At 39.7% G+C, this 14,258-nt stretch overlaps 1 protein-coding gene across 4 annotated transcripts in view; it reads right to left on the bottom strand.

Annotated features, from left to right (window-relative positions):
- Positions 1-14,258, bottom strand: part of LOC125457121 (amyloid-beta precursor protein-like) — a 163,806-nt gene that overhangs the window by 21,615 nt on the left and 127,933 nt on the right. For all 4 annotated transcript variants that reach the window (XM_048540886.2, XM_048540889.2, XM_048540888.2 and 1 more), the window contains 5 exons: positions 4,884-5,017; positions 4,527-4,601; positions 4,048-4,206; positions 2,957-3,085; positions 1,537-1,636 (listed from right to left, as the gene is read on the bottom strand). In XM_048540886.2, the coding sequence (XP_048396843.1) occupies positions 1,537-1,636; positions 2,957-3,085; positions 4,048-4,206; positions 4,527-4,601; positions 4,884-5,017 (597 nt within the window). The remainder of the gene's footprint in view (positions 1-1,536; positions 1,637-2,956; positions 3,086-4,047; positions 4,207-4,526; positions 4,602-4,883; positions 5,018-14,258) is intronic.

Consider the following 14,258-nt stretch of genomic DNA (forward strand, 5'->3'; position numbering starts at 1 on the left):
TGTACTATCCACAAGATACACTGCAGAAATTCACCAAAGCCACCGCCACTTCCATCTCGAAGGGCAAGGGCAAGAGATATATAGGAACACCACTACCTGCACGCTCCCCTCCATGTCACTCATCATCCTGATTTGGAAATATATATCACCATTGCTTCAATGCAACTGGGTCAAAATCATGGAATTTTCTCCCTGAGGCTATGTGGGTCAACCTACAGAATGTGGACTGCTGCAATCCAAGAGGTACTTCAGAACGTCTGAAGGGCATCTAGGGATGGCCAATTTAAGTCTAGTGTCTCTCTTTCACTGTCCTCATGCCAGCAAGTACAATGACTTACTGGCCTAGATCCTGAAGAAAATTCTAAGCATTTGGCCGAGTCTTGGCTTTGTTTTGGGGTTTTGCTGTGGGTTGATTGAGAGTTTCTCGGTTTGGGATAAGTCCTGGCTGAGGCTGTGCAATTTCCTTCACAAGTGGTATTCCCCAAGCTCAGCTGGACTGTTGGGAGTATCCACCCCTGACAGAACATCTCTTAACTCATCATTGGAAAATGCAGCAAGTGGAGCATATAAAGTCAGTCATAGTGCCTGTTTGAAGTCCAGTTGCGTTCAGCTAGTAGGAGCTTTTGTATGGTTACATCATTAATCCCAAGTACAAATCGGTCTCTCTGCATTGCATTAAGGATTAAACCAAATTCACATTCCTCCGCCAGTTACCTTAACCTAGCCAAAAACCCTGATTCAGATTCCCTTGGCTTTTGAGTTGCTGAGGGGGAAAAAAAAACAATTGTGTTTCAGAATTAGAGGTGATGTGGGTCATAGTACTCCTTAACTAAATCTATCAACTCTGGAATGGTTTTGGTACCTGGTGCCTCAGGGAAAGGTAAGCTTGGAATAGCTGAAAAAAACAAACTGCGGGTCCACAAGCTATCTTTTACTCGTTACTTTTCGTCTGCCCCAACGTCATTTGTCTGGAAAAATATAACATTTTTTCTGCATACTGAGCGCAATCTTCAACAGCAAGATGGAACAGGTCAAGATTCTTAATAATGGCATGATGCTAGAAACGCTTACCCCAACTTTAAAACAATTACTGCAAGCAAACTTAAGCAGGAACATGATTTGCTCTCATCACCACTGAAATAACTCCAGAGAGGCTGGTACCTTGTTGCTAAATCACCCCTTATTTACACTGGTAAGTCCTTGACACTGATCCACATCCATCTCTCAGAATAAACAGAACTTCTGACACTCCTGTTTATATCTGTCAGCCAGATTGGGGCTGTTATTCTTGTCCAATCAGGGAACTCATTTTATGAGGTTCATGTGGCTGACCTCATTCCAATCACTACAGTAAGCATTTTAGATTGACTTTTCTCTCTATACAGCAAGGTTTCAGGGTCAATTAAATATAAAAATGGAGCTTTACCTACCAGAGTTGAGGTCCAAATGGCCTACTCCAATGTCCCTTTGGCTTTACTTGCGGCATGGTTAAAAAGAACAATAAATACAAAAATGAATATATTTATAGGGACATACCAACTTCGTCCTGGATCTCTTCTGCAACTGAAGGAACCTTGTAAAGCAGAGACAGGCTCTGGTTCATACGCTCATCAATCACACGTAGATGAGTCATTACCTGAAAAAAGGCAAAAGGCGTAAATTTTAAGTAAATCTATACATTGTGGATGCTTGGAGATACTTGCTCTCATTAGTATGGGCTGCTGCTACTGGGAAACTGACAAAAGCATTTGTAATTTCCTTATGTTTGCAAAATGTTTACAAACTAGCTGTATACCCACTGTGCTGACACAGAGAGTCCTTCCACGGTAATTTAAAACTTATTCTGAAAGGTCACTGGGTTCGAAGTGTTACCTCTGCTTTCTCTCTATAGATACTTCCAGTTCTGCTGAGTTTCTCCCAGTCAATTTTGTTTCTGTTACATATTTCCAGCAACTGAAATTCTTTGTTTTATTCTTATGCCATGTAAAACTCTGCTGCTTGCGTCCTAACTTGCTACCAGTCCCATTCAGTCATCTCTTTCTGATTTATCCAGGCTTCTGGTTAAGCAGTCTTGATTTTAAAAATGCTTGTTTTCAAATGTTTTTACAATTTCATCTCCGCAATTACCTGCAGCCCTAAAGCTACCCAGTCTATTATTACTTGCACCAAGTTCCTGTGCCTGTTGATCTATACTGGCCTCCTGTCAAGCAACATCTCTATTTTTAAAAATGCTGATCCTTGTTTTCAAATCCTTCCATGGTTTTACTCTTTCCTACGTTAATATTCGCATTGGGGCCTTTCACTGTCTGTGCTTCTGAAACATTCAGAAGTTGCCAGGACTTATTCTAATAGGTTTAATAATTATTGCTGATACAAAGAGGCAAAATCTTGAAAAAACAAGAAATGACACATTTTCAAGGCTTGCTGTTAACATATGGAAGTGTGTTTTGCCAAGCTGTCTCAAAGTACAGACAGAAAATCCAAAGTTCGTTGCAACTTTGTGTTCATGTTACGATGAATTATTAAGTTTTTTACTGAACTTGCATACAGTCAGGTGTGGATATGCCTCAAGTTGCTGTTCCAGCGCAGATGTCACCATCCCTGATCCATGAACAAGAGAACTGAAAGAGGTAGAGTAGATTGCCGGACACAGTATATGCTCTTTTTCATAGCACAAGGTTTTCAGCAGATTGAACAGCTAGAGGGATGAGATGAAGGGATTCAAAGAGCAAACTATATTTGAATAAAGATTTAAAATGTTAACTGAATAAATCTTTGTAATTAGAGTCTGATTGGAATGTCATATTCCGTGGCAGTAACTGCTTTTGGCTCTAAAAATTGAGAAATTAACTTGGGCACAAATGTCTCCATTCCAGTTTGAACTTGAATTCGATCAAAAACAGAATGTGAAATGGGGGTGCAACGTGAGCTGTGTTCATTTTGATCACGGTCTTACTTGTGATTTGATCTGAGCCGCCTTCTTGGGGTCAACCATGCGGACATGCTCAAAATGTTTCAGTGTGTGCTGTCTGTCCTTCTGTTCAGCACGAATATACTTCTTGAGTGCATTGAGGACATGTCGGGGCTAGAAAGAAACAACCAAATTATTTTGGTACCATTGCTGTTTGAGTATGAATTGAAGCTAAAAATCCCACTGATTTGTACAATTCCTTGCATATTTGGAGCTTATCAATAAAATCATAATTCTGCTTAATCCACATATTTTACTTTCTATTAATTTAGACCATGAAGTAGATTTTAGAATGCTTCTTAAACTTCAGCGCCCTACAATTAGTTTACCAGGCACATAGCTGGTGCTGAAGATCTATTTCACTCTTGCCATCCCTTGTTCTGAAGCAGGTCAAAGCTTCAGGAATGCACATTTCACATTGTTGAGCATGCAAATTCTATCCTTTGCCCAAGGGACAGACATACAGGTCCAATGAGCCATTGGCAGCTGAGAGAACACTCAGGCATTGAATTTCTGAAACAACGAAAAAACAAAGCAGGAATAAAGTTACCTTTTGCAAAAACTAAAAAGGACTGATTCCTACCCTATTCTGTGAGTACCTTAGTATCTTTAACTGGATGAATCAGTAGGAGACCTTATCTGCAGCATCAAGAAATTACACGATGCATTGCCAAATAGGAAACCAATGAACAAGGCCCAAGGTAACTGGACCTCCTCCTTCCTTTGGGCATAACGCCTAGACTCTGTTTGGCAACTTCTCACAGGACAACTGGAATCAGGCCAAGAGAACAGCAAACTATAGGGAGTAGCCCACAGATCTGTGAACATGCAACTCAATAGCAACAGTATCTTAAACACAGCAAACCATCTAACAGAAAATAAGATAGCTCATGTCAACAAGAAAACGTTTTTGTAGCATAAAGTTACACTTTTTTGATATTAAAAACTCCAAAATGAAACACAAATTAAGAGCCAAACTTTAATGTGAATTAACAATGCTCGGTATTGTTTTCACTAAGCAATGTGCCAATTCTAAATGGGCAGTTTTTTAATATTTGATCAAGCCTTGCGCTTACCCGGGGTGGATCGGCCTGGAGCGCAGCAAGGTAATTTTCCAATGCAATACGGCGTCTATCATTTAGCATGGCCTCCACCCTTGCCATGTGGGTCTCTACCAGCTGCTGTCTTTCACTTGCTGCTTCCTGCTCTAGTGATTCCACCATCTCTTGGAAACGCTTAAGGATCAAAAATTTTTCACCATTAAAATAGTTGGTATTAACTTCCAATTTTTAATTAAAGCGAGGATATCTGTAAACTGCATTTAGTGATTTATGTTAACAGCTCAGACAAGTTCAAGTGTACGGAAGAATAACACTGCTATGCAAATGTAAAAAGCTGGAAGAAAGAGATGTAGAATAAATTTTAATAATGTGAAGTACTAAAACTGGTCATGCATTTCCTTCCCTTTCCAAAACAGCAATGATGCTAAAAACAATGCTGTGCTCAGAATAAAAACAAAGGATCAATACTTAAGCTCCCGAAAACATCACTTTACCTGAATGACTGCCTTTTTGTCAGCTTTCGGCAGATTTTTTGCTTGACGCTCAGCTTCTTCCCATTCTCGCATTATCTAAACACAGATTAGTAAATTAAAACCCCAGTACATAATTTATATTTCTGGGAATTTTCTTTCTATTTTCAGAGAAGTGGCTTCAATTACAACCACATAAGCAAATTGGACTAGCATTGTGATTGATTTACTTCAGGTTGAACAGTACATTGGTAGTAAGATCAGCAGCAACACTGATGAGACAGATGAAATGATATGGTACAGGGCCAGTAAAACTGTTATTAATCCAAACTACAGATGAAAAAAATTGAAACAGAACAGGACAAGACAAAATAAACTAACCTTTGACATACGCTCTCTGTGCTTGGCTTCCAACCTCTCCTTTGCCTTCTGGAAATAAGCATGCTCATTCTCATCGCCAGGTGTTTCAAGGTACTTGTCAACAGCATCTGGTGTGCTGGCAGCTGTGGTAGGGACTAAAAGTGAAAACAACAGAAGAGTTCTTAACCAAAAAGTAACATTCCAAGACAATTTTAGAAAGGCCCAACTCCTTGAAGCCTTTAGTTTTGGTACAAATTTAGGAAGTTATTGTACACCTCATCATCCAAGACAAGTTGCATGAAAATGCTTGGTTAATGCTTTTTGCCATGCCTCTGGTTTCCAAGCTCCTTTTCTAATGCATTTTCAGACTCCTCTGTTTCATCAATTTGGCGATGGTAGATGCTTGATTGAGATGTTCTCTTTGTAAATGTAGTAGCCAAAAATCAAACATACTACTCCTGGTTCAAGTCTTAGTATTAAAAGACTTCCAGCAATTATGCTGATAAACATCTTAGCACTTTATTCACTTCTTAAAATTAATTTACCATATGCTCTGCAAGTAGTGTCTGCCACTAATTTCTGGTCCCTTCTGAATTGTGTGCCTATTTAAACTCCATTACATGCTTATTGTTCATGATTTCCGAACTATAGTTTTTATTTGCTCAATTTATTGTGGATTCTTGTGGCTTTTCCAAATCAGAAGTCTTTCATGTGAAACTTTGTCAAAAACCTTCTGAAAACTTCTTGAAACCAATGTGCAAGACTGCCACACCCTACCTATCTGCAATGGATGCCCCAACATTTGGAAAACCAAGTTCCCCTCCTAAATCCACACATTCAGTTTCTTGTAAAATTCTTCATATACAGATACTTGTCCTCAGAATATAATTCATTATAGATACTCGTGTCTGTTTTCTTTTTTAAAAAAAGGTATTGCTCGTTTGTCAATTGGACATTATGAAAATCAGATTCCTCCTTGATAAGAAGTCAATGACCAAAGCAGTCTTTCCTCACATCTCTTTCAGCACATCTAAATATGTAAAACTGGTAAAACCATAACAGAATAATAATTTACTACATGCTATAATTAACTCAATGTCTATCTTGAACTAAACAGGAAGATTTCATCTTGGTAGAAATATTTTCTGCCTATCGTCATGGAATTTAGAGCTCTCTGCTACAGTTTAGTACCAGAAAAGTGAACATAGATCATAGAACTGTACAGCACAGGAACAGGCCCTTTGGCCCACGATGTTATGCCAAACATGATAACAAATTAAACTAATCACTTCTGCCTGCCCTTGGTCCATATCCCTCCATTCCTTGCATATTCACGTCCTTATCTAAAGTCTCTTAAACACCCCTATTGGATCTGTCTTGACAACTACCGCTGGCCGTGCGTTCCACACTCAAATCATCCCATGTAACAAAACTTCCCTCTCAAACCTCCTTTGAACTTTCCAGCTCTCACCTTAAATGCATGCTCCTAATTTTAGCCAACGCTTGGGGAAAAAGATTCAGACCACCAACCCTATATACGGATCCCATAGTTTTATAGACTTCTATCAAGTCTCCCTTCATCCTCCGCCACTCCACAGAAAACAACCAGAGTTTTTCTAGCCTCTTCTTTTAGTTCATACCCTCTAATTCAGGCAACATTCTAGTAAACCTCTTCTGCAACTTCTCCTAAGCCTCCACTTCCTTCCTGTAAGGTGGCAGCCAGAATTAAACACAGTACTCCAAGTGTGGCCGAACAAATGTCTTCTAAAGCTGCAGTGCTTCAGGCAGTGGCTATAAAAGGCATAAAAATATTTTTTTGTTTCTTGCTGCTTGTTGCTGATGGAAAAATAAATTTGAAGACTGGGGCAAGTTGTAGAAAACAGTTCAAAACTCAAGTTGTTCACTTGACCAGAAGCAACACAGTCAAGCTTAAATATTATCAGTGAGAGGGGCAGATTGTTTAAAAGACCCAAAGGAAATTATACGTAAACACTAAGTACCCTGGACAGATGGTAGAGGAAACAGTCAAGTGAATGTTGTTACCTTTGCTGCAAGTGCAGCATAGTTAATTCAAGATTCCAAATCATCAAATAAATGTTATGTAAACTCTGACAGAAGTCTTTGCATTCTCTGGACCTGTCGCAGTTGTAATCCACTATGGATAGTAGGTTTGGAACTCAACACCATATTTTATCCTTTATTACTATGAAGGAGTACTGGGCACACAAGAATTTTAAATCAAAACCACTGGAGCATTGTTTTTCAACAGAAAATTGCAACTAAGCCTGGCTAACAAGTTATGAAATCCTAAATGGCTTTCAACATGGACAAGATTATTAAAAATACCAATTTTAGCTGAAAGAGCTGATCACACAGCAAAGCAACCATTAACTGCAATGGATGGCTCAGTGGAGTATGGGTGGGAAATGAAAAATATCTATGCTTCTCATGTACTTAGTCCCTAAGCAACTCCTGGAATGTACTCAGTAGAAACCAGGTATTTACTTTAGCAGCAAGGAAAGAGGTAATAGTGCTGGCTGTTTAAACAAAAATTGGCAGCTTAGAAACCCTACAAGAATGAGGATAAATACTTAGCAGCATTTTAAGATTACAGAAAAGGGAGTGCCAATTCTGTTACTTGGAAAGGACCATTAAAAATGTGAGCAATTCGATAAGTAAAGATTTTTTAAGAATAATTTATAGACAAATAACATTCAAAGGATATGACCATAATATCCAGTTTTCTGAGCAGCCTGTAAAAGGTAGGAAAAGTAATGGATCTAAATAAGCAGCAGATGGCATCAAATAAAATGCTGAAACATTGAAAAACCAGATGTTGGCAATTTTTAAAATGGTAGCACCAAACAAGGCAAAATTTTAGAATGATATCACATTCCCAAAGTGTAGATTAATAAGCCTATTATGAACAATGTATGTTGAAGTTTTTGAAGCTGAAAAATGTTTGAATTTGTAATCGGGAACTCATTTCAGGTGAGATGCCAGTCATAAACTTGCGCGTATGTCCGAAGTCAGAACTGGGAGATTAAACACATCAATTGTTCCAAACATCAGTCTGGAAGGTCTCTTTCCTTTCCAGAATAGGAACAGGAAGTCAAATTTCACCTTAAAGAAACAGACTTTGTGCAATATGCATTCAGTGCAGCCCACAAACAAAACTGCGTCACGTCACTTAGTTTCAAGTGAATGGCTAAGCAAATGACGGCATGCTCGGCACTTACAAGTATTATCACACAAAGTCATTCATTTTGAATGTCCCAGAAAAGACACTTCAGCAGCACGCAAGCTCCAATTTCCATCATCTCTCGAACTGCTTTGCACAATGTTGGTCTGCTGCTCTCCCTTAATAGTTGAAAACCAGGTCTGACAGGGGAGATCTATTGGTCACACTTAAGCTAATTTTGGTTTACACATAGAAGTATAGTCCAAACGGTCACTATTTTGTGGAGAGTTTGCTTTTGTAGAATACCCAAAAAAAATCTATTTGTCGCTATAATGTTGTTACAAAAACAGCATTTTAAAAATATTTTGCGTGGGACATAGAAGTCTCAGGTAAGGCCAGCAATTGAAATCCATTCTTAATTGGCCTCAAGATGGATGACGTGCTGCCTATCTTCTTGAACCACTGAACCCAGCTACAGGTACACCTCATGAATAACCAGATTTTTCTATGTTCATGTCAAATCTTGACATGATGGAATTAGCGCTTTCACCTTTGTGTTTTTTTGACTATCATGACCTCTGCATTATCATATCGACAGAAGATCAGGTAAGCACATTCAAAGTGTTTCAAGAATATCAAGGTATGGAAAATAAGGTGGATTAATAAGACCGAGGCACACAATCAGGATTAGAATAACATGGAATATGCTCAGATTGTTGACTCCTATTCCTTGTGAACTACCCTATCCCTATGTGGCATGCCTCAACTTTCACTCAGTTGCTATTTTTTTTTAATCAGAGGTGAGGCATATAACTTATTAAGCAAGGTATCTGAATGTTAACGAAAACTTATTTTGGGAAATGAAGTATAAAGTATTGAAACAAAATGGCTTTATTAGTTGCATATATTCCTGTTCATTGACCCCATTTCATTACAGTCTCAAGGCCAATCCAATTCAACCCTGAAAAGCACAGCCAATTCTCCTCAGAAAAGATAACTTACTGAAACAATTACAAATGAATGGGATATATGGAGCTAAGCTCAGATATTGTTTCAGTTGTTACAAATTGTAAGATAAGGAAATTGACTATTCACCAAACGAAACACGAAGTGAACTTTTTTGTTTGCAGATCAGGGTGGGTAGATGATGGCAAGGAGGGAAAACTTTCAAATCTGCTGTGCCTTGTCAATTCCAGGTCCATAAAAATGGAGGAGGTACAAACACTACCTAGTTGTTCATTTGGAACATACAATGTTAACAAATCAGGACAAACTCAATTTCTGTAGCTGGGAGTGAATTCAGAAGGCTGTGCAGTCTATTGAGTGCCAGACTTGAGAAATCAGCAATTGCTGGAATAAGTCAATAAGTCTGAAGGGTCGCTGAAAGATTAACTCGGCTATTGCTCCACAGATGCTGAGTTTCTCCAGTAATTCCCATTTTTATTTCTGATTTCGGCATCCGCTGTTCTTGATGTCAGGAAATGAGCTCTGTGCCAGAGAGTTTCTTGCAGTGGGATTCATGTGAATATCAACAAAAAGTTCAAGAAAAGCAGCTGCGTTTAAGGATTATTAGTAGTCAGGGGCTATATTACAAAGCAAAACTACAAAGGTGGTAATCTCTGGGTTAACACTTGAGCCACAAATTGGTGTAGGTTAAACTTGTTTAGACAGATGGTTATGTGAATCAAGGGTTGGTGGGAGAGCGAGGTTTTGATTTGGGGTGGGCAGGGGAAAACTAGCAGCAATATAGGGGAGAGACAAAGTTTTATGATAGCACAGGCTTCACATGAACAGTGTTGGGGCGAATGGTTTTATAAGTCATACACCTAAGCTGGTAGGCTGGCCTACAAATTAATTTGGGTGGGGAGGGGTAAACCAGGAAAAGAGAGACAGAGGAAGAGAACATGGAAGAGGAAAAGGAGGAGAAATGAATCATGAGAGATATAGTGAACCAAAAGAGAAACAATGAGGTAATAGGGCAGAGTAGTAATTTGGATAACAATAACCAGAGGGATGGGAGGTACAGAGACTTCTAACTTGAGTGCAACAGTAGATAAAGGCAGATATTACAAAACTGGTGAAAAGTCAGAGTTAAAAGGCTCTGCCCCTAAATGTGTGCAATAGTCATGACAAAATGGATAAATTGTTAGCACAGTAGAAATAAAGACGATATTCATTATAGATATATGGTTTGAGCAAAACCAAGGATGGGTACTAAATATTGAAAAGTATTTGACATTTTGAAAAGATAGGGAGCTTGGAACAGGTGGTGGAGTAGCTCTTTTAAATAAGAATGTCATTAATATATTAGTGAGAGATGGCATAAAAAAGGATGTAGTCGAATCGGTTTGGGTAAAAATAAGAAATAGGAAAGAGGCACTTGAAGAAATGGTTTATAGGTCCCCTAAAAGGAGTTACACCATAGGACAGAGTACACTCGAAGAAATAAATGGGACATTGAAAGAAGGTACTGTAATAGCCTTGGGACATTTTAATCTACTTGTAGATTGAATGTTTGGATGTATTCAGGACAATTTACTAGAACAGAATATTCTGGAGCTCATAATGAAGCAAGCTATTCCAGACTTGGCAATAAGCAATGAGTTAGGATTAATCAATAGCCTCATTTCTAAAATTTCTAAAATGATAGCAAACATAATGCTTGATAGGGAGAAGTGTGTATCTATGTTTTTAGCCTGAATAAAAGGTAATCATAAGGGTATAAAGACAGCAAACTAAACTGAACTGGGAAGCTAGGTTAAAAGGTAGAACAGTAGAAGATATAGTGGCAGACTTAAGAATATTTTTAGCAACACTTAACCAAGATTTATCCCAGTGGGAAAGATAGATGAATGCATTATCTGTGGCTGAATAAGGAAATTAGGGAGAGATTTAAATTGAAAGAAATGTTATCAATTCTGCAAAGAGTGGAACATCAGTGGATTGGTTGGACTTTAAGAATCAGTAATGAAGAACTAAAAAAGGAGAATATAGAGTATGAGTAAAAGCTAGCAAGTAAGAGAAAAAGCACAGTCAAATCTTTCTACAAGAACTTAATTAGGAAAAGGGTAGCTGAAGCTTGTGCTGGTCTTCTAAAGGTAATGAAAACAAGGCAATAGTGGGTGTGTTTAACAAGTATTTTGTGTATCTTTGCTGTAGAAGACTCAAAAAAACTTCCCAAAGATACCTGAAGCAGGAACAGGAGATAACTTAAAAATAGCCATCAGCAGGGAAAAAAAACATGCTGGGAAAATTATTTGACCTAAAGGCTAATAAATCCACAAGACAAAGTGGTCTGCATCCTAGCATCATCAAGGTAGTGGTGGCAAGATAGTAGATACATTGGTCATAGTCTTCCAGTATTAGGCTTTGGAGGGGTTCCAGCAGATTTAGCTACTTTCCAATGTAATACCTTAGTCCAAAAAAGAAGGGAGACAAAAAGTAGTTAGCCCAAGATCAGTCATAGGGAAATTTGTGGAATGCACTGTAGAGGTGGTTTTGCTATACTTAGAAAGTCAGAACATTATCAGGCAGAATCAACATGGTGTTGTGAAAAACAAATCGTGTCTTGTTAATCTATTGAAACATAATGTACAGAGTGCACTAAATAGGATGCATAGAAAAAGATATTTTCTCTGAGCTAGGGAACAGAATAAGAGGTCTCCCTTTTAGGTCAGAAATGAGAAATTATTTCCAAGGATCATTAGTGTATGGATTCTCTTCACTAGTGGATGTTATGTCATTGAATTTATGCAAGGTTGAGCTAGATAGATTGTTGCTAGACAAGGGAGATGAGGGTTTATGAGGGGTAGACTGGAAAGTTGAACTCTGATAACAAACAGATCAGCCATGACTTCACTGAAAAGCACTGCAGCTTTGAAAAGCCAAATGGTCGACTTCCAAGTCATATGTTCCTAAACTGCGCGAGCAGAGAAGCCAAATACTAAAAGATTAGTAGTGGGTAGCCAAAATAAAAGGCTTTACATAAATTTAATCACTTTCACAGTATTGGGATTTCTGTTCTGAACGGCCCAAGGCACTTACATTGTCTAGAGTGCAGACAATAGAATGGAGTAATTTATTTGGAGAGCTTTAGTTTCATTTAAGCTGCCAAGGAAAATGGGCCTAAGCTTTACCAACTGAAATACATTTGTAATAACTTTGTGATTCATCTGAAGTTTTCATTTTCAAGTTGTCAGATTTTTCTCATTTGGAATCAATTCTACACTCCCAGATTTTAATACAATTCTCACCACTTTGCAGAGGTGATGTCTATTATATATTCTTTATTTGCTATGCAAAAGGTGTATTATATAGACACTCAAAGACAATGCAAATTTAGAATCTGAACTTTCCCTGCATGTGAAGAAACACGGATGCAGATTTAATGGGCTGAATAGCTTTTGTTATAGAATTTGATGTCTGCATTGCAGAGGAACATTAATGTTGTCAACTGTTACTGATTTGGGGAAAGGAGACTTTTGCCCTGCAATTTTCTGCTAAAAAAAGACTGCACTTGCAGAGGCCTATGGTAATGCTAAATAGAACTACGTGGCAAACAATGTCAGAAAGAAGAACAGACTGTGGGGAAAACGCAACAGGTATGGCAGCAGCTGTGGACAGAGAAACTAAGCTAATGTTTTAAATTAAATGTGACTCATGAAGACCTCACAGAGAACTGAGATTGTAAATATTAGAGCAATATCTCTACTCAGGAGCTGGTTCTGAGTTATTTTTTAAGATAGATCATTGACACAATTGTAGTACTCACTATGCAGAAGTTGTTGCTGGCCATAGAATAGAACAATGGTGTGCCTATAATATGGAAACAGGCCATTCAGCCCATCAAGCACTCTCCTAGACCAACTCCCCTACCCTATCCCTGTAACCCTGCATTTCACATGGCCATTTCACCTAGCCTACACATCTTTGGATTGACAGGAGAAACCACAGCACCCAGTAAAAACCGTTGCAGGCAGGGGGAGATTGTGCTAACTCCACACAGTTGGCCAAGGATGGGATGAAACCTGGGTCCCTGGCACTGTGAGGCAGCTGTGCTAACCACTGAGCCACAGTGCTGCTCTTTGTTTTTGATAGCTGGCACAGGTATTTTACGTTGCTCTGCTTCATAAAGAAATGCCAATTTTCCATTTTAAGGATTCAAATATAGAACAGCCTGAATGCAATTTAAAGAAAAATGGAGTGTGTGGACTGCACCAGCATTTTTGTCGGTCCCTAATTTCCCTAAAAAGTAGCCTTTTATTTCTGACATCGTACCCTGGGACTCTAACATCTCCACTGTTAGCATCCTTCCCAATTTAACAGAAGGCTAACCTGGCATCTTCACAACTTATCTTCCTGGTACCCTGTTTCCCTGCTACCCACCAAATTTCTCGCAACCTAGTATTACACTTCCCTTATGCACTTACAGTTTGACAGCAGCTGTGAAAATGGCTGTCAAGACTTTTACATTTCAGAGTATGCCTGCTGACTACTGTGAAAAGAGGGCATGCCTTGCTTCCCTTCAACAGTTGTGCAAAATGCATTAACTGTCGGAAACTGCTGGTAACTGTCAGAATGGGAGCTCAGTGGATAGCACTGTTACCTTACAGCGCCAGGAATCCAGGGTCGATTACACCCTCAGGGGACTGTTTGTGTGCAGTCTGCACATTCTCCCAATATCTGGTTTCCTCCAAGGATGTGCAGGTTAGGTGGACTGGCCATACTAATTTGTCCATAGTATCCAGGGACATCATCAGAGGTGGTTTAGCCATGGTAAATGCAGGGTTACAGGAACTGAATGGGTGTGGGTGCATGGGGATGTGTGTGTGTGAGCGAGAGAGCGCGCGAGACAGAGAGCGCGCGAGACAGAGAGCGCGCGAGACAGAGAGCGCGAGAGACAGAGAGCGCGAGAGACAGAGAGCGCGAGAGACAGAGAGCGCGAGAGACAGAGAGCGCGCGAGACAGAGAGCGCGCGAGACAGAGAGCGCGCGAGACAGAGAGCGCGCGAGACAGAGAGCGCGCGAGACAGAGAGCGCGCGAGACAGAGAGCGCGCGAGACAGAGAGCGCGCGAGACAGAGAGCGCGCGAGACAGAGAGCGCGCGAGACAGAGAGCGCGCGAGACAGAGAGCGCGCGAGACAGAGAGCGCGCGAGACAGAGAGCGCGCGAGACAGAGAGCGCGCGAGACAGAGAGCGCGCGAGACAGAGAGCGCG

This window comes from Stegostoma tigrinum, chromosome 12 (genome assembly GCF_030684315.1).
Source record: "Stegostoma tigrinum isolate sSteTig4 chromosome 12, sSteTig4.hap1, whole genome shotgun sequence".
NCBI classification, from domain to species: domain Eukaryota; kingdom Metazoa; phylum Chordata; class Chondrichthyes; order Orectolobiformes; family Stegostomatidae; genus Stegostoma; species Stegostoma tigrinum.